Source organism: Chelonoidis abingdonii, chromosome 4 (genome assembly GCF_003597395.2).
Source record: "Chelonoidis abingdonii isolate Lonesome George chromosome 4, CheloAbing_2.0, whole genome shotgun sequence".
Taxonomy (NCBI): Eukaryota; Metazoa; Chordata; order Testudines; family Testudinidae; genus Chelonoidis; species Chelonoidis abingdonii.
In genome coordinates, this window is record NC_133772.1 from 87574809 (window position 1) to 87601639 (window position 26831).

The 26831-nt window shown below is 44.4% G+C and overlaps 2 protein-coding genes across 5 annotated transcripts in view; one reads left to right on the forward strand and one right to left on the reverse strand.

Moving 5' to 3' along the window:
- Positions 1 to 6570: 6570 nt before the first annotated feature.
- HEATR4 (HEAT repeat containing 4) overlaps positions 6571 to 26831 on the reverse strand; it is a 43021-nt gene continuing 22760 nt past the window's right edge. For 2 of the 4 annotated variants that reach the window (XM_075065433.1, XM_032781350.2), the window contains 7 exons: positions 26525 to 26705; positions 25430 to 25499; positions 22391 to 22580; positions 20793 to 20871; positions 17278 to 17449; positions 14560 to 14618; positions 6571 to 8082 (listed from right to left, as the gene is read on the reverse strand). In XM_075065433.1, coding sequence (XP_074921534.1) covers positions 7906 to 8082; positions 14560 to 14618; positions 17278 to 17449; positions 20793 to 20871; positions 22391 to 22580; positions 25430 to 25499; positions 26525 to 26705 — 928 coding nt within the window. In that variant the 3' untranslated portion in view covers positions 6571 to 7905. Of the gene's footprint in view, positions 8083 to 14559; positions 14619 to 17277; positions 17450 to 20792; positions 20872 to 22390; positions 22581 to 22862; positions 24372 to 25429; positions 25500 to 26524; positions 26706 to 26831 lie in introns of those variants that run through there. The other 2 variants (XM_032781352.2, XM_032781351.2) reach the window with 2 other exon arrangements.
- On the forward strand, positions 12562 to 14535 carry RIOX1 (ribosomal oxygenase 1). Its single transcript, XM_032781353.2, has one exon. It carries the CDS (start codon positions 12567 to 12569, stop codon positions 14487 to 14489), a length of 1923 nt encoding a protein of 640 aa, XP_032637244.1. The 5' UTR covers positions 12562 to 12566; the 3' UTR covers positions 14490 to 14535.

The window sequence follows — 26831 nt, forward strand, 5'->3', positions numbered from 1 at the left end:
TGCCTATGCAAATATTTGAGATTTCGCATTCCAGACATTCTTTCCACACTTCCCATACTTCACCACCAGATGTCAGGGTACAGCTCATCCTGACTCTGCTTACATAAGTGTTACATTTTAAAACTCAAGATTTAAATTCTCAGGACAGCGCATTGAATAGAGTTTTTAAAAGACCTAAATCTCTTTGAAGTGTCTTTTATTTCCCTGTTCAGAAGCCACTTGTGGCTCTTTAATAAGTAGCTGCTCAACATGCTTTAATGTCCTCTTAACTAAAATGTGTGTGGCTCTTGGCAATGTGGCTGATATGCTCATAAAATTGGAGTAACATTATGCTAAGCTCTAATGAGAATGTTTAACTGAAACGTCTGTTGCCAGTATGTATGTGCAAGCAGTAGCTGAGGACTACCTATTCATTCACAGGAATTCTATGCTCCTTTCCCTCTATTTATTTAAAAAGCTTTAAGTTACATTATCCTTTCCCTTTCACCACTTTTCTTGAAATATCAGCATATGAATGAAAACAGCAACACAACTCTGAGTTTATGGTTCTTAGCCCCTGATATCTACACTGGTACTAGTGTTTGCAGTTTTTGTGACTGGTTCTCTAGGCTCCCTTTTCCTGCCTGAAACCAAAATGATCTCTCCTTCATTGAGTCATTCAAAGGCTGTCTAGTTGCAACCACTCTGGTTGTAACCACTCTCCGGCTGCAGAGAGTCAAGCCATCTGGTGAACCTCCATAGCAGTGGATTATTTAGTTCCACTCCTAATTCTTATCTGGCTCATTCCTGTTCCCACCCAAACTCTGCTGCACAAGAAGAAAGGGGATATCCCCACAGAAATGAGCTCCACACCATAAAGTGAGTGCAAATCCCTTAGTGACCTCCATAAGCTCTGTCCTCCTGGATAGCTACTGGTTCTGTTGCATCTGAAGCTTTCCATGACACAGAGGAGAAGGCAGGCAGACTTTAGTCCTTAATGAGGTGCCTCTGTGATGGACCTTGTGTTCCTGCTGTCCCCCTATTATGAAGCCAGGGCTACTCCAAGCCCTCATGTAAGACTAGTTCTGGAGCAGCACAAGCTCATTTGAAGATATGAGTGTGCACAAATGATGCATAGGATGCTACTGAGTGATACAACTGAGCTTTTTTAGGTGAACTGGTATAGTTGCCTGACAAGGTTGCCAGAAATACTGGGCCAAATTCATTCCAGATGAGTTTGGACCACTATATCTACATACTATATCCAGCATTAGAACTATATGGCATTTAGTCATCCTGAAGATGCAGTAGGTTAAACAGCCTCAACTGAGATTCACATTTTTCTCTGTCCCCTAGAGAACTAGTTGACTCACTCTTTATTTCTGTCAGTTATTGACATTAGAAAGGCAAAAATCTTGAAACCAGGTCATAGAAAACATTACACCACTAAAGGCAAGAGCTCCCTATCAATTCACGCTTCCACCTCCATTATAGCCCTCATTTTGGGTCTTAGTCATATATAAAAAAGGCCCAGGTTAATCAGTTTGGGTGTTGGAAAGTTGAGAGCTATGGTGATGGAAAATGACATACATTAATGTCAGAGCAGAGAAGCTAGGTTCTCATCTCAGTTATAGTGGTATCCAGAGTAACTTCAATGTAGTTATTCTGCAGAAGAATCAGTTGCACTAGACTAATTCCAGCAATAATTCCCACATAATAATCTAGGTGGTGAGATTTTTAAATGTCCCCCACATTGATCTATACTTAGCTGTCATCTACATTCAGTATTCACCTTGCTATAAAACAATATAATGTTACACACACACACTGCTTTCACCTTCATGACAGTCAGATTCCAAGGCAAACTATCAGTCCTGCCAAGAAAGTTTAAATGTATATATATATAGTCTAAGAATTGTGTTCAAACATTCTGGGAATAGACTATCAAAAGAAGTGTGTGAAATATTATTCTTGATCTGCCACCTAGAGGCAAGGCCTCAAACATCCAGAAAATTAACAAGCCTACAGACAATAACTAAGGCTTTGTCTGCACATAACAATTGTACTGCTTTAGCTATACAAATATAATTAAAGCAGTACAACTCCCCTGGAATAGATATAATTATGTCAGTATAAAGGATCTTTATACTAGTACAACTATTCCTGTTTGGGGAGGAGAATAAGGGTATGTCTACACTATGAAATTAGGTCTAATTTATAGAAATCGGGTTTTTAGAAATTGTTTTTATACAGTCTATTGTGTGTGTCCCCACACAAAATGCTCTAAGTGTATTAAGTCGGCGGACTGCGTCCACAGTACCGAGGCTAGCATCGACTTCTGGAGAATTGCACTGTGGGTAGCTGTGAGTAGCTATCCCACAGTTCCCGCAGTCTTCGCTGTCCATTGGGATTCTGGGTTGAGATCCCAATGCCTGATAGGACAAAAACAGTGCTGCGGGTGTTTCTGGGTACAATGTTGTCAGGCCCCCCTCTCCCTCTCCTCCTCCATAAAAGCAATGGCAGACAATCGTTTTGTGCCTTTTTTTTTCCTGGGTTACCTGAGCAGACGCCATACCATGGCAAGCATGGAGCCCGCTCAGCTCACCATCACCGTACATCTCCTGCGTGCTGGCAGATGTGGGACTGCATTGCTCCACAGCAGCAGCTCATTGCCTTTTGGCAGCAGACGGTGCATTACAATTGGTAGCCATTGTCGCCATATTCCTGGGTGCTCTTTTAGCCAACCTCTGTGAGATTGGTCAGGGGTGCCTGGGCAGACATGGGAATGACTCAGCCAGGTCATTCTCATCTTCTGCCAAGCACTCAGGAGATGACGATGGCTAGCACTCATACTGCACCGTGTTCTGGCAAACAGCCAGGAGATGATGATGGCTAGCAGTCCTAATGCAGCATCTTCTGCCGAGCATCCAGGAGATGACGATGGCTTGCAGTCGTACTGCACCACCTGCTGCCAGCCTAAGATGTAAAAGATAGATGGATCAAAACAAGAAATTGACCCGATTTGTTTTGTGACATCAATGGCCTGCTAAACCCAGGGTTTTGAGCTCAATCCTTGAGGGGGCCATTCTGTGTGACAGTTGTTTGTGTTTCACTTTGATGCACAGCTACCCCTTTTGTTGATTTTAATTACCTGTAAGCCATGTCGTCAGTCATCCTTCCCTCTATCAGAGCAACAGCAGACAATTGTTTTGCGCAAAACCAGGTGAGGAGGCAATGGCAGTGCGGTGACGAGAGGGACATGGTCATATACGTCTCACAAAGTACGGGCTGGGCCACGTGCTCCAGCAATGTGCACATCATCCTAATGAGCTCTGCAAACATGCTGGCCAAACAGGAAATGAAATTCAAAAGTTTGCGGACCTTTTCCTGTCTACCTGGCCAGTGCATCTGAGTTGAGAGCGCTGTCCAGAGCGGTCACAATGGAGCACTCCGGGATAGCTCCTGGAGGCCAATACCATCGAATTGCATCCACGCTATCCCAAATTTGACCTGGCAAGGCCAATTTCAGTGCTCATCCCCTCATCGGAGGAGGAATAAAGAAATGGATTTAAAGAGCCCTTTAAGTTGAAAAAAAGGGCTTCATCGTGTGGATGGGTCCAGGCTTAAATCAAGGCAACGCTGCTAAATTCAACCTAAATTCAATTCATAGTGTAGACCAGGCCTAAGGCACCTCTATACCAGTATAACACTGGATATTGTATTAGTATAACCACTTTGTAAAAAAATTACACCCCAACCAAAATAATTATACTTGTACAAAACCTGTGTCTAGATCTGGCAGAATAGACAGATGAGATCTTTTCTAGTGCTCTAAGCAAAGAACACAATTGCCTACCTCTGATCTCCTCACTTCTCTAAAGCAGCTTTATAACCCACTTGGTCTCTTATTTTGTCATTTCTATTTCTAGAATGGGATTCTTGTTTCTGCTCAGTTCACTGCAGCTGGTGTCTTAATTCTCAAATACACTCCAGATTCCTTTGGGCTGGTGTGACAACTCACTGGTACGTCACCTCCTGCTGGTCATCTTGGAATTAGCTCTTTCCAGCCCAGAGCGCTTCTACAGGCCAGTGGCTCGCCCATCGCTGCCCCCCGCCCCATGTCCCTCCCAGACCCCAGTGCCCCTCCACTTCAGGGTTCTCCCCCCAACAGCAAACTGCTGTCTCTGGGTGTCCCCTCACAGGGGAACCCCCCAACCCTCTAGCCCCATCTTGCCTCAGTGGCTACTACCAGTCATCATCTAGCCCCCACTCCCTGGGGCAGACTGCAAACCACTCATCATCGGCAATGGGGTTAGGACCTGCTGCCTTTGCCTATCTCTGGGCTGTCTCTCTGCAGCTCCACTACCCCTTTGAAGGCTTTTAACTAGGCCTGCAGCCTGGGGTTTTGCTAGGCTGGAGCCCCCAGCTCCCTCTGCCCTTCCCCAGCACTGCTTTACTCTAGGTACCCTTCTCAACTCCCAGGCAGCCAGGTCCTTCTCTCTCAGAAAGCTAGAGAGAGAATGTCTCTCAGTATCTGGCCCTCAGCTCTCTTATAGAGCCAGCTGTGGCCTGATTGGGGCAGGGCCCCACTTGAGGCTGCTTCCCCCAATCAGCCCAGCTTTCCCCCCCACCCCCACCAGCCCTCTCCCAGGGCTGTTTTAAGCCTGTCAGGGAAGGAGTGGGGTGACCACTCTGCTACAGCTGGTCACAGGAGCACCCAGCACAAGGCCTTCCAGGGCACATCTGAAATCACCAATGTCTGCTATAAATGATAAACAAGGGCAGTTTCTTGAACTGGTGGGGCTGGGTAGTCAGAAACATCCCAGCTGAAGTAGCATGGTTTGGGACTAGCCATTGATAAGTGACCATGGCATTCATGGTGCTATCCTACAATCACACCTAACATAAATTTGTTGGTTGACATTTGTTTTTCAAATAACAAATATGTATTAAAAATTATGCCTTTACTGTTCACTGCAACAGAAGCTCCTTGTGGATACTAACTGGCTTCATTGTACAATGAAAGAAACAAATCAGGCCCTTTGCAGCATGAGATGAACTTAAGCTGAAACTTCCCATCATTTGACTTTACACACCAAAACAAAGCACAATTTGATTTTTATATGTATTGTGACAAAGTTCCTCCTCTACTTTGGTGGGTCCTGCGCTTATTGGCAGATTTGTTCACCTCAGTGATCCTCCCCTCTTGTGGAACCCATGGTCTGGGTCAGCTCCTCCTGTGTCTCATCAGGAGTTGAGAGGTTTGGGGGGAACCTGGGCCCACCCTCTACTCCAGGTTCCAGCCCAGGGCCCTGTGGATCGCAGCTGTCTATAGTGCCTCCTGTAACAGCTGCATGACAGCTACAACTCCCTGGGCTACTTCCCCATGGCCTCCTCCAAACACCTTCTTTATCCTCACCACAGGACCTTCCTCCTGGTGTCTGATAACGCTTGTCCTCCTCAATCCTCCAGCAGTACACTCTCTCACTCTCAGCTCCTTGCCTTCTTGCTCCCAGCTCCTCACACACGCTCCTTCTCCTCTGGCTCCTCCCTGCCTGACTGGAGTGAGCTCCTTTTTAAACCCAGGTGCCCTGATTAGCCTGCCTTGATTGGCTGCAGGTGTTCTAATTAAAGTAGCTATCTCTACTGCCTTCTAGAAAGATCTTAATTGGCTCCAGGTGCCTTGATTAACCTGGAGCAACTGCCATTTGGTTACCAGGGTACTAAGGATTTGTTTAGCCTGGGGCTAACATACCTGTTTCTCAGTACTTTTCTGTAGCCATCTGGCCTTGCCCCATCACAGTATATTACTAGTACAACATATTGCAGTCTGTTATAGTTAGAGAGTGGATCGAGGGTTTTGATTCAGTCCTAACAAGCCTGAATTAGGAAGAATTTTGGATCCAGATCTGGATTTAAATGTTGCACCTAGATCTCGTCTTGTATTGGACTAAATAATTATTACTGCTCTGAACATCCCTGAAATTTGGGGAAGTGGATACAGATCTGGGGTGCAATCCTAGCCCAACTGAAGTCAATGGCAAAAGTCCCACTGACTCCAGTAGGGCCAGGATATCACCTCTCATTTTTTGTATATTGGACCTATCTCTCCTGATAAGTATCCTACACAAGAGTTCTGCATACTTTTATGAACTTTAGCTTTTTATTGTGTATGTGAGTAACTTTGGTATTCATGACTGCAAGAGGCTAATAAAATTCTTTTAAGCCAGATATAGCGTAGGTGGGTGCTGAGCAAGTTTCCCCCACCAATGATCTACTAAATTGCTTAAATCCTGAATTAGAACAACCTCGTGCTATTGGAGTTACGGATCTCTCTGCCACAGAATGTTTCAGCATGCAAAATTGCGAAGGACTTCTGTGGTGTGGAACAATTAGGCCTGTTAATTGTATTTAGATCCAAAAAAGGATTTGCACTGAGCTCTTCAAAAATACCAACCTAGTGCACTTTTCCTCTGTCTAAGTGAGCTGCTCAAGAAACTGTTCTCACAATAAAACTATGCCGGAGGGGTATTCTCATATTGAAATTTGTTATTGACCAGAAGGGCTTTAATGATTTACCATAGTAACACACTGAAATGTATTAAACTTGTTAGCCGTGTCCATTTGAAGTGAGTCTTGATGGCTGAAATAACAATTGAATTGGAGGATAAGGGAGTAAAGTTCCCTTAGCATAGAATTAACCTTGTGTAATTGACATTTCAGAACAGGCAGTATTCCCTAAACTTGTATAAGTTTACAGTTATTTATATATCATCATTCTGGGAAGCATGAAGTCCTAGGAGAGAACAGACAAGGATGAGTGGGATGGGGGTACTTTAATACATTTGGCATAAAATGCTATGTAGCCCCACAGTCTTTGGCTCTTGGAAGTCCTTAAAAGGATATAGCTTGTCACCTTGTGTCTCCCATCTCGATTATAAGCAGAAGTTTGGGTCTGAATAGAAATATACGGGAACGTGGATCCTACCCAACTCAAATTCCATTCCTGGTGTAATGTAACCTTGTAAAGTAAGTCTGCCCACATCAGGCTGTTTAGGTACAAAGTAACTGAGCACAGCCCAAATTAACACCTGATGATACTTTGAAAAACCTTTCATAGAGCTCCTTATAACACATTAATAGGAAGATGGTTCCCAGCCAGGGAATATATACTCTCTGAATACACGAGATTGAGTCAAGTTTATGACTTACGTGCCTTAGCCTCTGTCTCTTAAATACCTTCCTCTATTTTACATTATTGGTGGAGGTAATGGTAAGACATTATCCAAGATCAGACATGAAGCCATACAAGGCACTATAAGCATAACAATTAGAATCTCTGTGTGAAGCCCATTCAATTAAAGAGACCCATAAGTAGAAATGCAGTCATTCCAGCTACATGTCAAGATGTTAGTCTTCCTGGAAATCTCGTGTCTGGTGTTATATTAGGCTGATGATGTTTCCTGCTGCACCTAATTCCACCTATCCATTTTAATTAGGAGATATGCAGAAGGGTACTTGGTAGGTAATAATTCCTTTACACTGGACCACCATATTTTCAGATGAAAAAGGTTTGAGCAAATCTTTTTAGCTCCAGAGTTTGTGTCATATATGTAAAAATAATTTTTTGGTCCAATAAGAAATATCCCATTGTCTACCATCTCCAATGAGATATACGCGGATAGCAGTAGTAAAAGAAAGTGTGTATATTCTTCAGCTGCAGAGCAGGGTTATTTTACAGATCATCTAGTTATAGAAAAAAATTCCTGTTACCAAGACAGATTTCATGCTTCCAGCCAAAGGTCATACACAGCTCCCAAAGTCTAACAGGATGTCTTTATGACTTTGGGGACCAGCCAGAATTCCCATACCTTCCTCCCCACAAGGAATATGTGAGGTTAAGCTAAGTAACAATCTGGTCCCTTGTCATGGGCCAAAGAGGTCGGATGGATTCTTCTCCCTACAAAGTGATCCTGATGAGTGCCCCCTTTTCATAGGGTTTGACCATTTATTCATACATGATGACACATCACTGTGGTGAGATCCCAGTGTTGATAAGATGGCTTCTTGTGTCCAGGGCCTTGAAGAGATTTTCACAAATGACTGAAATAAAAGAATTGAAGTAAAATTTGAACTTAAGGCAAAGATGAAACGGATAAGAACCAAGTGGCTGCTTCTTTACACTATCACTGCAGAAATATTTTGGATCAAATGCCCAGATAGATATTTGGTATGAATTAAAGTCTGAGTTGATCTAATTTGAGTCACTTTTTTTACTGGAAAGTAATAACAATACAATAATATAAGTAATAATACTTTGCCCTTCTGCAGCACTTATTATCCGAGAATCTGAAAACACTTTCCATACATTGGATGTTAAGGTCAGAAGGGACCATTATGATCATCTACAGAACAGTGTGGGAGCTCGTATCTTCTTTATGAGCTATACCATATACTTTAGAAAAACATCCAGTCTTGATTTAGAGACTTCAAGAATCCACCATACCCTTAGGTAAGTTGCTGCAATGGTTAGTTGCCCTCACTTTTCAAAATTTATGCCTTATTTCTACTCTGAATTTGTCTAGCTTCAGCTTCCAACCATTGGATCTCATTACACCTTTTTCTGCTAGATTAAATCTCTTCCCCAGAGGGTACCTGTAGACTGTGATCAAGTCACCTCTTAACCTTCTCATGGATAAACTAAGTAGACTAAGCTTCTTAAGCCTCCCATTATACGATATGTTTTCCAGACTTCCAATCATTCTTGTAGCTCTTTTCTGAATGCTTCCTATTTTTTAACATCCTTTTTGCAGTGTGGACACCATAATTGGACATAGCATTCCAGTATTGGTCCCACTAATTCACACAAGAGATTGAACTGAACTCAGTGGGTTTTCTCGTGTGAGTAAGGCAAGCAGGATTTGACCCAGCCAATTCCACCGATTCCCCGGAATCAGGCCCCACACTGAAGAGGGCCCCGCGCCTAAGGGGGCCCCACTCTGGGGGTCTTTGGTGGCATTTCGGTGGGGGGGGGTCCACTCCAGGGGTCTTCGGCAGCATTTCAGTGGCAGGGGGTCCTTCAGTGCCGCGGAAGACCCGGAGTGGACCCTCTGCTGCCGAAGTTCCGCTAAAGCCCCGGACCGCCGCCGAGTATTCCAGTCAGGCCCCACGGTCATAAAGCCGGCCTGCCTGTTAACTGTTCCTACCTCCATTCATTACAATAACACAATCTAATTTATTCTTTAGTATCTTTCATACAAACAAATCACTTTATACTTCATAGTTAATTACAGTCTTTAGATACTACCGTAAACAAACAATACAGATTTACAACTACATCTGGTTGAATTATTAGTTGAAAACAACTGATTCAGTACATTCCCCACCCCTTTTATTTTCTTTTTGCAAATTATCCTTGAACAAGCCATGACTTCAACAAATTTGTTCACTACTGCATTCTTTTTATGATTAGTTGGTGCAAACAAATTTTAATCTATGGTTTGTTAATGAACTGGTCACTATAAGTATTAATTAATTCACACTATACATTTGATCACCTAAGTCACATGGTATTGTTTTCATTCCTTGCGCAGTGGAAATCCAGGCTTGGTGGAAATGCCCTATGTGGTAGTGTGGAAGGTTTCTTGGGTACAGAACAAGGAGGTACAACCAATGGAGACATGACTATGCAAATTTACCAGTCACTTCTAGCCCCATATGTAGCACTTGCAGTAGTCATGGATTGGTTCTGCTCATCTTCAACATCCTCGGGGAAGGATTCTTTTCCATTAGCCTATGTGCAGAACCCTTGTTTAAATAAGTTCTGCACAGGAAAAGATTTGGCCCTTAGTGATATTGTTTTGGTCTGTTTCCTCTAATCATAGAAGAATAGTGCCTCAAGTTAAAGGCTGCAAGTTTTCTTCATAGTTAGTATAACTAGAAAATTAATTTTCTTCAATGAAAAGTTAGATTTTAGGGAAAGCAGTAAAAATCATGGAAAGACTCTAAACACGGCATTTGAGGATTATTGTCCCAGCCCATGAGTGTAAGTGGGATTAATCATGCCTCATAGCCTGATCATTTTCAACTAATCACTTTCCTCTGCAGCATTAGGCACAGGTCACTTGGTAGGATTATCTCATATATTAATTCCCTGCCATTGCAGGGTCCTCATGCATTGATGCATCTTGGTCCCTCCTGTTCTCTGCCTGTGGCAGACAATAATTTAGTTTCCTGAGGACTTTAATACTTTGGTCTGGTTCTGGTTACTGGCTTGGTGGCTGGCCTGTGATATACAGGTAAGACTAGATGAGCTTGTGATGTTGCACCCCATAATGCTTTATAGAAATATGCTTACGTGTAAATATGACATAACTGGAATATGTTGTATGCTAGATATGCCATGTAACATACCTTTGCAAAGGTTATGTTCTTCTGCATATATTCATCCTATTTGTATGCATGTATCATTTGTATATCTGAAGTTATGAGCATTGGCACTATGCTTGTATTTAAAGTGTTTGCTGTCAAAAGCACCTGAGGCAGATTTGGTCAACATAGTGTGAAGGGGTTATTCAAGCACTTGGGAGTGCTTGGCTAACAATGAACCTTGACAGATGCCAATCTACATCTGAGTTATGCATGGACATGTGACTTGCTCATGTGACTCCAAAACTCCATTTTATAGCTGGATTCTACACAGGGAGAGAGAGTGGTTTCTACCCACAAGAGAGAGACTACATATGCCCTAGGAAAACCCCTCTATTTTGGCTTCAGGTGGTTCAAGAGATAGCCTCTCCACCCTAAAGAGATGCCTGAAAGAAACTGGAACAAAGGACAGTAACTACAGGGGTGTGAGTGTTTGCTGGACTCAGACTAGAAGGCTACTCTGTCAAAGAATCTTATTGGAACATCTCTGAGGGTGAAATTTACCTGCATTTAGCTTCCTACTATATTAGGCTTAGACTTGTGTGTTTTTGTTTTATTTTGCTTGGTAATTTACTTTGTTCTGTCTGTTATTACTTGGAACCACTTAAATCCTACTTTTTGTATTTAATAAAATCACTTTTTACTTATTTATTAACCCAGAGTAAGTATTAATACCTGGGAGGGGGGACAGCTGTGAATATCTATCAGTGTTACAGAGAGTGACCAATTTATGTGTTTAGCCTGTATAAGCTTTATACAAGGTAAAATAGATTTATTTGGGGTTTGGACCATTGGGAGCTGGGTATCTGAGTGCTGGAGACAGGAGCACTTCTTAAGCTGTTTTCAGTTAAGCTTGCAGCTTGTGGGGGATGTGGTTCAGACTTGGATCTGTGTTTACAGCAGGCAAGCGTGTGTCTCGCCCAAACAAGGCGAGGTACTGAAGTTCCAAACTGGCAGGGAAAATGGGCTCAGAGGTAATCCCAGCACATCAACTGGCAGTCCCAAAAGGGTTTTTGTGACCCAACCCATCACAGACCTAGTGATCCCTTCTAGCCTTAAACTCCATGGTTCTGCATAAAGACATAATTCCAGCCAGGAATATTATAAAAAGACTTGCAAAGTGTTCACAATTCACAAGTAATGGTGTGCAAAAATGACAAAATTATATTGCAAAATGACGCAAAATAATATTGGCATACTAGTTCTGCACACTATCTCCTTGATGCAACATCACACTATTGGGGGCCAGCCAGGTTTCCCCATCTCCCCCTCTCTTACAGGGGCTGAGACTGCACCCCTCAGCAGGAGCAGCGCCAGGGTTTTTGGCGTCCTAGGCGGGGGTCCTTCTGTGCTCCCCGTCGGCGGCAACTCTGCGGCAGGGGCAAGGGGGGGTCCTTCCGCACCTCCCAGTCTTCAGGGCACTTTGGCAGTGGGTCCCGCAGCGAGTGAAGGACCCGCCACCAAATTGCCGCTGAAGACCTAGAGCGCAGAAGGACCCCACGCCGCCGAATTGCCGCCGAGGGTGGCAAAATGCCGCCCCCCCCAAATCCTAGTGCCCTAGGCAACCGCCTAGGTCGCCTAAATGGAAGCGCCAGCCCTGCCGCTCAATGCCTATAGTCACAGACTGGCCAAGGACCAGACACACCACCTGTTTGTGTGACTGCTTGAAATTCAGATTTCAGCGCCACACACCCACAACCACCCGGAGACCGCGGAGCTTTTCCTATGCTCCATGCAGGTTTCGGGGCGGCTGAGGAAGGATGTGCAGCACTGATGTCCCCTGCAGTCCAGGGGCGATCACTGAAGAACCTGGGAACCTGAGTAAACACATCCCGCCTCCTCGGCCCCCCGGAACCTGTATGGCGCATAACAAGCAAAAATCCTGGGGAAGCCCCGCCTCACTCCCAGCCGGGACACACGGCAAAGCCCCACAGAACGCGGAGCTCCGAAAAACAAGCCCGCAGCGCCGCGCAATTTGAAGCAGCGTTTAAACCAACCTCGGGATTCCGCTTGTCGCCAGGGGACCTGGCAACCGGACCCCGGGGGCGGGGCCAGACCCTGGGGGCGGAGCCATAGGCCCCGCTCCCGGGCGCGGGCTGGAGAAGGGGAGGTGACGTCTCTAGCACGAGCGCGCGCAGGGGTAAGGGAGCGGCGGCAGCATGGAGGGCGCACGTGTTTCCGCGCTCTGGGTCTATCGCTCCGCGGCGGGCCCCGGGCTCTCGGTCTCCCTGCGGAGCAGGCGCATAAAGAAGCGGCCCAGGCAGAGCAAGAGGGGGGTGTCCGGGGATTGTCCCGCTCCAGCGGGGCTCGGGAAGGCGGAGCAGCCCGGAGCCCCCCAGCCCAGCGGAGGCGCAGCAGCAGGGCCCGAGAAGGGGAAGCATCCCAGAGTCCCCCACCCCGGCCAGGGCGCAGCAGCGGGGCCCGGGAAGTGGGAGCAGTCCGGAGCCCCCCACCCCGGCCGGGGCGCAGCAGTAGGGCCCGGGAAGGCGGAGAATCCCGGAGCCCCCCACCCCGGCCGGGGCGCAGAAGGAGGGAAGCTGGGAAGGAGCCGGAAGGGGAAGCAGAGAGACGGGTACGTGGACCCCATGCAAAGCCAAACTTCTGGGCTGCAGGATATCCCCAGGCCGCAGCTGGCAGGGCTGGCACCGGTGGGAGCAGGAAGGGGGGCCAGCAGCCTGGGGTCCCAGGAGCTCATCACCGGCCCCTCTCTGCATGACCTTCTCCAGGAGCTGGGTCGGGTCCAGCACAGCAGGCACCGGGCAGCCAAGCTGTTTGAGTGGCTGATTGCGCCCATCTCCCCACAGCAGTTCTTTGAGCAGAGCTGGGAAAATAAACCCCTCCTCATTCGGAGATACAACCCAGCATACTACCAGGGGCTCTTCTCCACTGTCACCTTCGATGCAATCCTGCGGGACAATGATGTCCAGTTTGGGGTAAACTTGGATGTAACAAGCTATGTGGATGGGACGAGGGAAACCCACAATCCTGTTGGCAGGGCGCTGCCTGCTGTTGTATGGGATTTCTACAGGAATGGCTGTTCCCTGCGGATGCTGAACCCGCAAGCCTTCTCTGCCACTATTTGGCACTTCCTCTCCATCCTACAGGAGCAGTTTGGGAGCATGGCTGGAGCAAACACATATCTGACACCCGCAGGCACACAGGGCTTTGCTCCACACTACGATGACATTGAAGCTTTTGTGATCCAGCTTGAAGGAAAGAAGCACTGGCGGGTTTATGGTCCTAGGGATAATACAGAGGTGTTGCCTCAGTTCTCAAGCTGTAACTTTGCTCAGGAGGAGATTGGAGAGCCCATTCTGGAGACAATACTTGAAGCTGGGGACCTGCTTTATTTCCCCCGTGGATTTATCCATCAGGGGGACTGTCTTCCTGATGCACACTCACTCCACATAACTGTTTCTTCATACCAGAGGAACTCCTGGGGAGATCTGCTGGAGAAACTCCTACCAGCAGCCTTGCAGATGGCCATAGAAGAGGACGTGGAGTACAGGCAAGGGCTCCCTATAGATTACTTAGAATATATGGGGGTCGTGAACTCAGATGTGGTTGATTCTCGCCGAGGTGCCTTTAGAGAGAGAGTACAGAATTTGATAAAGAAACTGGTGGACTATGCACCAATTGATGCTGCAGTGGATCAGAAAGCTAAGTTGTTTCTTCACGACTGCCTCCCTCCCATGCTAACTGAACATGAAAGGGCACTGAGTATACATGGTCTTCCAGCCAGGTGGGAAGATGGAGATGTTCGTGATACTGATATACCGATAAAGAAAGGGATTCAGGTGCGGCTGCTCCGTCACGGCATCATTAGGTTGTGTAATGAAGGAAATGGTGTGCTGCTCTATTACACAACAGAAAACTCAAGAGTGTACCACAAGGAGGAGCCCAAGTACTTGGAGATAGATCCTGAGTTTACAGATGGTATTGAATTTCTGCTTTCTTCGTATCCAGAATATGTCTGTGTGGAGACCCTTCCATGTGATACCTTGGATGATAAGATCTCCTTAGCTACCTTCTTGTTTGAAAAGGGCCTGCTGATTACCAAGAAACCTCTGGTGCCTATGTAATTTGTTAAATTATGATCAAAATAAATATACTGATTGTTTAGAAAAATTCTGTTTGCTACCTTACATTTACTGGTAAATTTGAATCGGGGGTCCAGATCTGAGAATCCATCCTGGTGGAACAGCTTTGACCTGGGAAGACAGATTAAACACTTTCTAAGGATATGTACACAAGAAGTAGGTACATAGCCTGTCCACAATAGCATAGAATTAAACTTTGTTTTCCCAGCCATATTAGTGCATCTGCAATACCCTCTGGAAGTTAGTTTGATATGTTCTTTACCTTTTATGCGATAAAATAAGGTGTACCAGCCTATGATTCCTGGCACTTGCTGAGTGGGGGGCATAATTTAAAGGTTCACTCCTGCCAACAGCTTGAGTCACACCTCTCCGTGCAGCTCCCAGGTGTTAGCTCCACATGGAGGCAGTGGCAAACAGCTGGGAGCTGTAGGTAGGGGACGCTGCTTAAGCTGCATGGGGAGAGGCAGCTGCAGCAAAAGCGGCTCTCCCTGCAGCTCCCAGGTGTTTGTCCCTGCCTCTCCCTACGATCCTAGCTTGCCAGCTCCAGCAGCTGCCATGCAAGGATGGGGTCTGGCAGCAGCATGTGACTGAGTGGGTCCAGCAAACCCTGGTAAAAATCAGGGGTCACATTCCCCCCAAAGCATTGCTTCTGGCGTCTGCCCAGTGTGTGTGGGGTTTCTCAGAGCTGCAAGAAGACTGGGGTGTTGGATTATATACACAGTTTAATACTGTAATTGCACTGATGTAGTCTCATTTACATCTACTGATTGACTTATGCATTCATTATTACATTACAGAGGGCTTCTGAATTTCGTCTAGGATGTGTAGCAGACTATAGTAAATGTGCATAAGCTTGTAACCTTAGATGTTAACAGTAAGAGGATACTATCAACTTTTTGTTTTAGTCTTACTCTGCATTATCTGTAAAACACTTTTCAAATTTCTAAAGAACACCCTTGTTCCTGATATCTCTCCTTTTTCTATTTTGTAAAGAAATACTCCCCTTCTCCCCTCACCATTGCTAAGAGTGGAGAATTTGTTCACACGGTAGCATCTTCACTGATGTTTGTGCAGTACTGGAGCTAATGTAGTCAATAGCTGCTGCAACACCAGTGGGAGGTGCTCAAACTTTTTGCGGGTGCTAATAGAATGATGGATTTTGGAAATGACAAATTAATTCTTTGTGATAATATTTTGTGCCTTTTTTTAAAATGATTAAACATTTTGAATCCAGATAAATCTCTCCATTAGTTCAAATGTGGAGCCCAAAGTACTACAGTTTATAAATTTCCTATTGTTGAGTGAATTGGTTAAGCAATGTTTGGGTCTATCAAATGTGAGTGTAGTCAAATCTATTTCACATAAGAGGTAGAATTGAAACAGCTTAACATAAGCATTAAAGTAATGTAAACACCTAGAACATGCTGCTGATTATGATGATTTTAGTACTGAAATGACAAAGACCAGACCAAATTCTTTTCTCAGGTACTGTAATGCTGGTATTATACCAGTGTAATTCAGAGCACAAGGACACCCCCATTTACCTAAATCTCATTTTTGTTTGTCCTCTAGCGCCCACATAAAGATGTTGTAAATTGGGAGTGATGGATTTCTCTGACTGGTAAGTTTCTGGATTCTGTTGATTTTGTGGTCAGCACACTAATGGCAAGCCTTATACAGTCATTGCAGGGAAAAGGGTCATTGGGTTAGGGGAAGGCACCCACATTTTATTTCCTTGTTAGCACCATGAAAATTGTGGGACCTTGAGTTTGTCTCCTTCATCTAGGACATCATTTGGGTCTTGTCAGATGCTCTGATCTCTCTGACCATTCCCTGTCCATGCTGTCAATCTTGGCCCAGTCCTTAAACCCACCTACTCAGCAACACTCAGATATGAACGAGGAAACTCTTGACAGATCTGGGTTCTGTTCCAGCTTCTGTAAAGCGGGAGGATAGTGAAGAAGGCTCACTATCAGCAACTTTTTTTCTGTGAGGAAGAGATTTATATGGATGGCTCCTTGTCTCTCTTCCTAATGATACTGGCAGTTTCCCCTGCAGATACCAGAACCTTTTTACCCAGCACACTCTACTCTTCTGACTGAGAAGTGCTTCTGTATGTGTTCTACCCAACACTGCATTAGTGAGTTGTAGTAGGAAGTCTGTTCTTGCACCAGTGGGTAGGGAAACAGTTGTGGGTCTCCAGCCCACGGCTGTAGCTCCAAGTCTCCATATGGAAACTCTGAACACCACGTCTAAATGACAGCCATTGCAGATACTTAATCCTTGGCCATAAGGAAGTTAGACGAGCAGGCGACCTACTCCTACTTGCATCACTGGGACAAGCTCCAGGACAGACTTTATGACAATGTGGAGTATCATTCCCTGTCCGTGCCAGAACATGGCCTGGCATCCCCTGTCACAGCATGGGTAGGATTGTGGAGAGCAGCTAGCATAGTGTAGCTAGGATATGAATGAGAGTTTCTTCTATGCAAGGGGAATACTCTACTGATTTAGTTCCACCCATTTTAAAGCCAAGCAGTGCAAGGTAGCCTTAGCAGCCCAGATAATTTTTTAATGACAGAAATCAAGTTTTATATCCTTTGCATCTACAACTCTCCTATCCTTTGAATGATATGCAGTATCTGCTGGGAGAGCTATTGAATGATATAACCTCCTCCCACTGAATAAGTAACTCAAAAGACTGGTATGATCTCTTCCGAAAGGAAGTGGTCCATGTAACACATCCCTTCTAATCCATGACACACATTACCAGAGAAGGTGGATCCAAGGACAGCTATGAGGTTCTCCAGTATATCCTTGTGGGCAGACCTATGCTCCTTTGCACGATAGATTCTGTTGGCTTCCTGCCACAGATGGCCTATAATCTCTTCGAGTTTCAGCAGTTTCTGGGTCACCAAGTCCTTTTGGCTTAGCCTGGAAATCTGGATTAAAAAGTGTGGAACAGGAGACCAGTTAGTCTGATGATAAATCTTAAAATTCTTAATTGCAAAATTTGCCTTGAGTGGCATGAGAAATTTTGGGGGGCAGCCAAATAGAAATTAGTTTTTTCCATTATTAATCACTGTAAAGGGCTGGACAAATTTTTTTTTTTTTTTTTTTTTTGGCTGGAATGTTAAATCTTGCAAGACTATTTTCATTAAATCCTGTAGCCAGCAACTTGTGACTAAGCACAGTAGATCTAGTTATGAGTATCTTTTGAGAAAGTGAGTGCCACATTTTCTTGCCCATAAGACACTCAGTTGCTCAATCAGAAAAATAAGTGTATTAAATATGGTGTGGGGGACTGCTATAATTGCCATGGCCTACACGGAAAATCCAGAAATGATAGTTTTTGCTCATTTGAATGGAAAAGTTAAAGATGCAAATTTTGCTGCAGTGCCCTTGGTTTCTGTGGCATACTGGGCAGCAGACTGGAATTTCTGCAGCAGCTCCAGATTAAATTAACAAAAATGTCCATTTAAAACTTAATATGAAAACTAAACCACACTGCTGTCATCTTTCTATTGTTTAGATACTAATTTCAGTTTTTTGGTTGGTCTTTAATTTTTCAATATGCAAAAAGTGTTTTGTATTGCCAAAGCACAGCTGCTTTGTGGAAGTTGTCAGGAGGAGTTGCATAAGGGACAACTGGGGGCTTTGACACTTAGGATATTTTAGGAGGTGGTTGGGGATTATGGAATAAGCACACTGGCACTTCTGCCGTAACATCCTGCTAGACTGTGATACACTAAGGCTATGTCTACACTGGCACTTTTGTCAGTAAAACTTTTGTTGGTCAGGGGTGTGGAAAAAAACACGCTCCTGACCGACAAAAGTTTCACCAATAAAAGTGCTGGTGAAGACAGTGCTCTGTCGGCAGGAGACACTCTCCTGCTGACATCGCTACTGCCACTCATTGGGGTGGTTTAATTATGCCGGGGCCAGAGCTCTCTCCCACTGGCATAGAGTGGCTACACAGGAGACTTTAATAGTAGTGCATCTGCAGCAATACAGCTGTGCCACTGTAAAGTCTGCAGTGTAGACATAACCTTAGTGAGAGAGGGAGAGAATATGACTCTAGCCTGGTGGTCAAGGTAGCCACCTGGGAGACTCAGAATCTAGCTCCCCTGCTTCTGTAATTTATACAATGAGGTAAGCCCTGTAACAGAACATCTCAGTGGCTAGTGCACCCTCCTCAGAGATGTGGCAGACCCCTAATCAAATCCTGTCTCTTCTGGCTGAGGTGCAAAATGAACCTGGGTCTCCTACATCCATGAGTGTTCTAACTAGTATTGGGCTGAAAGTTATAAGATGGACATCACCATTGCTGCCTGCTGGATCAGAGCCTAGTAGAGAGAGGCATTCCTCTGCCTATCTGGTTGGCTAGGAGATAGGGGTCTAGATGCCTATAGTGAGGTAGCACTGTGCATGCCCAAAGGCAGCTGGGGAACTTTTACAGTGAGTTTAGATGCTTACAGGGTTAGGCAGCGGCTGAGCAGGGGTTTGGTGAATCACAGTAGCACCAAAACCTGAGACTTAGGTGCCTAAACCTGGGGTTTAGGTGTCAAGTCCCTTTGTGGATCTGGGCATTACTCCCCACTTAGTTTTGTTGACTTCTATAGACTTACTCATGCTGTAAGTGTAAGGTACTGTTCAGTATGGGTAAATTTATGACAATCTGGCCCAAACTGATCAGCAGTGGAACAGCCAACAAAATTGTTTAAATACCCTAATGAGATGAATGGGGTAACTCAGACTTTTCTTAGAGCTATTTGTGCAGGCTGGCTACAGACTCAGGAAGATAAGTGCATTGTGTACTTTCAGTAGATGTTTGAAAGATTTTCATTGCAAGTTCAGATTCTGGAACACATCTGCAGAATACAGCAGTGGTATAACTAGTAGTGGAAATTTGGGTGGGCTCCAACTTTTGGATGGACAGGCAATGACAGACTTTGCTAGTTCAGCTTCTCCCCTGACTCCATGCCCTCTTTGTAGCTGTGGTGCCCCCAGATACAGGGCTTCACCTGCCAAGCTGGGCATGCGCATGGGGCGGCTCAGAAAATGGAAAGGCAGAGCTGCCGGAGCGTAGCTTTCTGAAGGGCGGGCACGTAGCTCTGTCCTGGATTTCAGGTGCTCGAGTGACGCTCCGGGCCGCTGTGGCAGCACTACACCCTTGCTTAGATTTGGGTGGGCCACAGCCCACCCATGGCTATGCCCCTGGAATGCAGGGGGAAAAGATGGAATGAGGCAATACAGCCACATATTACACAGGTCCCTGAATATATGCTGAACTACATATATCTAGGAGAAAGCATTATTTGACAACTTAAATAAAAAATCCCTATTTTTAAGGAGGAAAATGCGAAATATTTTATATTCAGTTCTTTCTGAATGTGGTTGTGCCTAACATTAGATAAAATGCTGTATAGTGCAATAGTATGAGTGATCACATGCACCTGGGACAAAGACTTGAAATTCCTCTCTGTGCTGACTTCTCCCTGAAGCAATATTTAATATTCCAGTTCTGAAAAGCTGTCCGTAAATTAATCCAAGGCTGCAGTGTGATATGATAACAAAAAAGGCCAGTGTAGTTTTGAACTGCAGATGCAGGGGCATTATGTCACAGTGAGATTTTATCCACATTGGATCTTATTCCCCCACCTAAGTGATGTCATTTTACTATCCTTTGACCAAGCTCTAATGCAGGGGTGGCCAGCCCGAGAAGGAGCCAGAATTTATCAATGTACATTGCTAAAGAGCCACAGTAGTACATCAGCAGTCCCCCATCAGCTCCCCCACCCACTGGCAGCCCCACTGATCAGCACCTCCCTCTTACTCCCCACACCTCTTGATCAATTGTTTCATAGCATGCAGGAGGTTCTGGGGGAGAGGAGGAGGAGTGACGGCACGGCAGGCTCAGGGGAGGGGGTGGGAAGGGGTGGGGTACAGGCAGGCCCTGTGACAGAGCCAGGGGTTGAGCAGTGAGCATCCCTCGACACATTGGAAAGTTGGCACCTGTAGCTCCAGCCCCAGAGTCAGTGCCTATACAAGGAGCTGCATGTGGCTCTGGAGCCACAGGTTGACCACCCCTGCTCTAATGGAACATCCATCCTCTAGCTGGGATGGTGACACCTCCTTTCCCTCAAATTTATTAGCTCTGTGTGCGGGGGAGAGAGATCAGTTGCCTTTTGACCACCTCCAAATATGAAGTTGTATTCCCCTATGTTCCAACAAAAAGCCCTGACCACATTTCCTCTTTGAGCTGGGCTCTCGGTGTCTCGTCACCTCATTCTTGATCTTCTGAATCATTTCCTGTTCCTCTGTATGTTGAAAATTGAGAACCTTCACAGCTTTATTCATTTCCCTAAACAGAAATGATAGAGACTTGTTACTTGTGCACAGCAGAAGCTTGAAGGAAAACCAAGAGCCACAAAGAGAAATGAAGTTAATATGCTACCTGGGAACCAGCCAAGTCCTCCAATCCGTGCTGCCTTCTCTCATTTACCTCACATACACATGTGAAGCAGCAGCTATCGCTATGAGCTGCTGAAGGAACGGATAGTGTTCCTACATGGCATGGCCCACCAGTTGATCTGGGCTTCAGATGACTGGCAGGAGAGTGAGAACAGAATTGCACAGAGGTAGCAGATGAGATAGGGGAGCAAGGAGGCAAGATAACCAGCTTTAATGATTTGTTAAGTACTGCAGGAAGCAGAGTTAGTAACTCAATACATAAGATATTTAAAAATGTGATTTAACAAACATATTTAAGGATCCCCCCAACCCCTTGTGTTGGTACTGAAGCAATGCCATAGTATGTTAGGGGACGTGATGCTGGGGCACACTTTCAGATGAGAAGTAAAACTGATGATCTTGACCACTTGTGGCCAGATCTCAGTTACATAGGTATAGCTATGGTATAACTATTGAAGCCAATAGAGTCACACTAATGTAAAACTGGCATCAATGAGAACAGAATAGGAGCCTGGTCTTTAATGATCTGATAGCATCTTTCATCAGGAGAGAGATGTGATGGTCAAATTCCAGTTAGGGCAAGAATCCTCAAATGTTTTCCATAGCACAGAGCATAACTTAATAGAGAGCTTTTCCTATGATACTTACTTTCCTGTTTGGGCCCTCAAAACATACCAGTGACTACTGTGACAATCATTTATATGGGAAAAAAATCATTGGGAAAATCTTTTTTGCTTCATTTAATGTTGGACAAAGACAATAGCTGACACCATGTGACTTTCCAACTCTCCTCAAACCACTAGCAAGTGGTCCATGGACCACAGTTCAAGAATCATGGAATTGGGGTATTTATATTCTGTCTCGCTTGAGAAGTTATGTTCAAACAGAAAAGTCTGCCCAATCCTCCCTACTTTAGTATGACATCCAAGACCAAGTGTGGAATGGGCTGGACAAGCTGAGTGACAGGAGGGGTTTAATTATGGTACCCATGGAACTATCTCCAGAAGACTTGGCGGATATTGATTCTAAGAGCTTCATGAATAGTGGTGTGACAGAACACTCGTGCCTCCTTCCATCTTCCCCCAACTGCCGCTGACAAACGTCAGCTACTTTGCAAGGTAGGTTTTGGAGACAGTAAGAGAGGGGTTAATGTGGGGGGTGACCAAATTAGTCTTTAGAAACCCCTTAGCAATTGACTCAAGCATCCTGGGAGGAAATTGTATGTTCCACCATCCCTACTATGTTGTGAGCATGCAGGGTTTATTAGGAAAGAAAGCATTCCTCAGAAGGAAGGAGAGCACATTGCACATGCTCAAGAGCCCTGGGGAGTATCCACTGACAAAATCATAATGAGAGAGAGGCTTTATTTTGCCCTGAGTATGTTTTCCTTTCAAAGCCTAGCTACTTACTCTCTGACCATTTCATTTGGCTCCAGAATCAACCTCTCCAATAAGATGGCCTGAACACTTTCATCCTGCAGCTGGAGGGTGACGATGCTATGACAGGCCTCCCTTCGTACTCCAGGTTCCTCCTCATGATGAACAGCCCAAAGAAGATGATGTTTCAGCTGAGGGGTCACATGGCCTATTTGGCCCAGTGCTGCCATAAAAGGGGAAAACAAGCACTTTGTTTGAATTTTTTCATGCCGGTGTTTGGTCGTGTTAACGGATGTGCTTCTTTCTATTTATTGAGATTGCTAAGGACTTCCTGCTGTGGAATCTTAGGAACACAGCATTTGCCAAACAGGGCAGAAGAAACATCCAACAAGTACCTAATATCTCATGCTACAGACAAAGGTTAAAAAACAAACAAAAAACCCCAATGTGTTTTGTCAATTGTGCAGTGTTGCTTGGGAAACAGAAAGCGGTGAGGATCCTTTGCTTACCTCTTTAGCAATCCACTTATATCCTGAAGCATGGAATTTGATTACACCTATTTTAGCCTTACACTCATCTACAAATATCACCTCATACTGTTATCCCATTCTTTTTAGAAATCCAGTGACAGTTTGATTTGTGCACATCCTATGGCATCAAAATCTACAAGACTCTAGGGTGCTGAAAGTAACATTTAAAAACATTTGTTCTAAATATATTGCTTTCTAATTTTATTGAGTGACAGTGTATTGGGAAGGAAGCTCTAAGAAAGTAATACAGGATGTAAATAATAGGCTGCCAAGATACAGAAAAAGGAGGTGTTCGGGGATATGTAAATACACCATTTTGACACTGAGAATAGTAGTCAAAAGGCTCAGCATCCTCCATGTCTAAAAATTGCATCTATTGCAACCATAACATTATAACTGTGATATGTATTCCCCAGAGAAGAAGGCTTTTCCAGTGGTTAGGCCAGTAGCTGGGATTCAGGAGATCTGGGTTCAATTGCTTGCTCTGCTACAAACTGTGTGTCTAACTTTGGGCAAGTCACTTAGGCTCTCTGTCTGTGTTGTGAGGATAAATACATTCAAGATTGCGAGGCACTCAGACACTATGGTAATGGAGGATCACTACTTAGGAGAGAGAGATGTATGCGCCCCCAATCACTGCCAGCCCATGGAAAAACCCAAAGTTATCCTGGAACTGTCTTCTCTGGTTTGAAGGACTGTACAATTTTGTTCCCTTGCAACTCTATAGATCTATGGGGGCCACATAAGGAAGGGACCCTGCTTCAGTGTGAAAATAGGACTTTGCCTTCAGGGACTGCTGCTGCTCTCTGGCTCCGTCCCTGACAGCTGTCATTGCCCCAGGGTGATGTGCTTTTGATGGCTGGAGTTAGATAATCTGCTGCATTGAAGATTAACTGAAGCTTTAAAAAAAAAAGTTTGTGGGCTCATTTTGTATCTAACTTTAGTGACCTGCAGTAAATCCAACCTACACTGTACATCACACAAATGTATGGATCATTATGGCCAAAGGATTTGGTGCAATCTTTTGACTAGCCTGAGGTAGAAGAATGCATTTTTTGCAGCTGTAGCTCTTTGAGCCTCTGATATTAATAAAGAGCCTGAAGCTTCAAACTGATTTGACAATCTGGAGGCAGACAGCTTCAACAGAGGGGGATGGGATACTAACTCTTCAAAATGTTTCCTCCTTCCATGCAATATCACCTCCATCTTGCCTGGGTTCAGCTTCAGCCAGCTTCCTTTTAGCCAGGCGCTGGGATAGTTGAAATATAGTGTTATTTGTATCGAGGTAAAGGAGATGTAGAGCAGGGTTCTTTCTTTGTATTGTTGGCATTTGAGACCTGAGACATAGATCCTCAGACTTCCCCTCTTGGCTTCATGTAATGATGAAAAATGAGAGAGGTGGGGAATAGAACTTTGAGGAACTCGACAGGTGAGCATTCTAGAAGTTGAGGCACAATCACCCATCACCATTTTCTGGGAGGTGTCTGGAACAAAGGGAAGCCACATAAGTTCTTTGTTTCCCCATCTACAATATGGAAATAGTACTTGCCGTAGGGTTGCAAGACTTAATGAATGTTTGTTGTGTACATTAAGGATTTGGGCCTTAAAGGTATTTAATTTCCTAACTTCCATTGACTTCGATAGAAGTCAGGAGCCTAAATACCTTTGAGGATCTGGGCCAACGCTCCTCAGAGGAAAGCTGAGATAGAATTATGAAGGATATTATCATTCATATGATTTTTTTTAGACTAATGCTTTATGACCCTGGCACATGCACAGTTTAAAATTCTCAGTCAGCAATAATATTGTTGTGAGTCAATGTATTTTTAAAAACCAAAATAAATCTATCCAAGTCTTCTCATGATGTTCTAAACCACTTAAAAACTTTCACAGAAGGGAGAGCGGGAGGATGCAAAGCCAAATGAGTTCGTTTACTACATTGGACCCTGATACTTAAATATTGGTTATTAAGGAATTTGGAGAATTGGAAGGATTGTTCCTCTTAGTGGATTGAGAAGTTTGGGGTCACAATGGTGCCTCATTTGCAAATCCACCAGTGAATGAGCTTTTTCTCCTGGTATGGGATCCATGGAAGTAGTTACATTTAAAATGTTAAAAGCTACTATTTGCTGGTCATATAGCAGAGGTTCAGAATTTGTGTACTTTGTTAGACTAGTATTCTATTTCAAAGATGCTGCTTTAGTATTTCTATTACCGTTAGAATTGTTGTCTGTTCACATGTGCCATGTCTGACATTAAACTTGCAGATTTTGAAATCTTCAATATAATTTAAAAAAGTAAAATATTAAAATCCTCACAATAAACAAAGGGTAGCCGTTTTAGTCTGGATCTGTAAAAAGTGACAAAGAGTCCTGTGGCACCTTATAGACTAACAAACGTATTGGAGCATATTTACCCACAAAAGCTTATGCTCCAATATGTCTGTTAGTCTATAAGGCGCCACAGGACTCTTTGTCGCTTTTTACAATAAACAAAAAATATCCTATTAAAGCAATGGGTCTTCAGCAACTAATTACAATACCTCTGATGGCAAAAGCCTTGATTTTCCAATGAGGGTCAGTCTGCATTATCTTAAAGAGGCACGTTAGCACCTGAGGTGGAAGGATACAGCTGTTAGTAGATATTATCATCATGCTTTATTATTTATATAGCATCATATAAATGTGTGATACTATACAGGATGTGACACACACCAAATAATGAACAAATCACTGTCCTAAAGAGCTAACAGCCTAAAGGCACAAGTGAAAAAAATACCATACACAACACACACACAGTCATAGAGGGTAGAGATGGTGATTTGGGGAGAAGACCCAGAAGACCCCTCCAAATGGGTTGTATTGCAGGGGCACACCAGGTTTGTGTTCATGAGCAGTTTGTCCTCATGAGTGTTAATTTCTACAGGAACTCACTTATTCTAGCAAAAGCCCCCACGGCCCTCCAGATAGGGCACTGCTTCCTGCAGAATCCAGTACTTGCCTAGATAGTTCTAGAATTACCCATCTGGTTTCTTTTCCCTGTTTTAATTTGCATCTGAAGGCCACCATCTGCATTTGATTTTACAGTGGGACACACACATACTGTACCAAGAGCCTTACTTCCAGGCTTCTGATCTGGGTTCTAACCAGGGACTGCAGAGTTGAATGCAAACCTGAAAAAATGATGATTCTAAAAGTTAATCAGATTTTTCCAAGCCTTATGTAAGTTCGCGTTTGATTAGTGTTCTGGGTGAAGGTTTGTTTAAGTGGGGTGAGAGGAGGCTGTTCTTTTTGGCACAAAGAGGTTCATTGTCCACTAGATCCATTTTATGTACCTGTGGGTAGATTCATAGCATGCATGTTCCTGCCCAACATTTTGGAGATACATAATTTTCTTATTGTATATAGGAAGAAATACTCACAACCCACTATAATTTAACTGTTTAGTACCATCAGTCCCCATCTGTAAGATAGAAACTGTCAAAAGTGAGTGATGTGCATAAGTGCATCCCATTCTGAACAAGGGACACAAAAATTAGAATTAGCAATAATAAAGGAAAAAATCTTGTTTTTCCTTTGTGTTCAGGATCTTTATCAGGCCTTTTTTTTTTCTTTTTTTTTTTTTAACTACTACTTACCATTTCATCTTTGATCCTGAGTGCTCCAGCTGTAAGGCAAGCTTCTCTTCGGACTGCAACAAAGTCATTGGAGAAGCACTGAAGGAAGCCTGGGAGCAACTTCGCTGTCATAAGCTGTAGCCAGCCAATCAACGAGAGAGCTTCCACCTTCATCCAGCAATCGCCTCTGTTCAGCTTCACCCTGAGAGCACAGAGGAGTTTTGAATAAACAACTGCTGGGCCTGGTCTGCCTGGTCCAGACAGATGCACTCAAAATGGGAGGATTATCCTGACTGGGAATTATTATTCATTACATCCCTATTAGAAG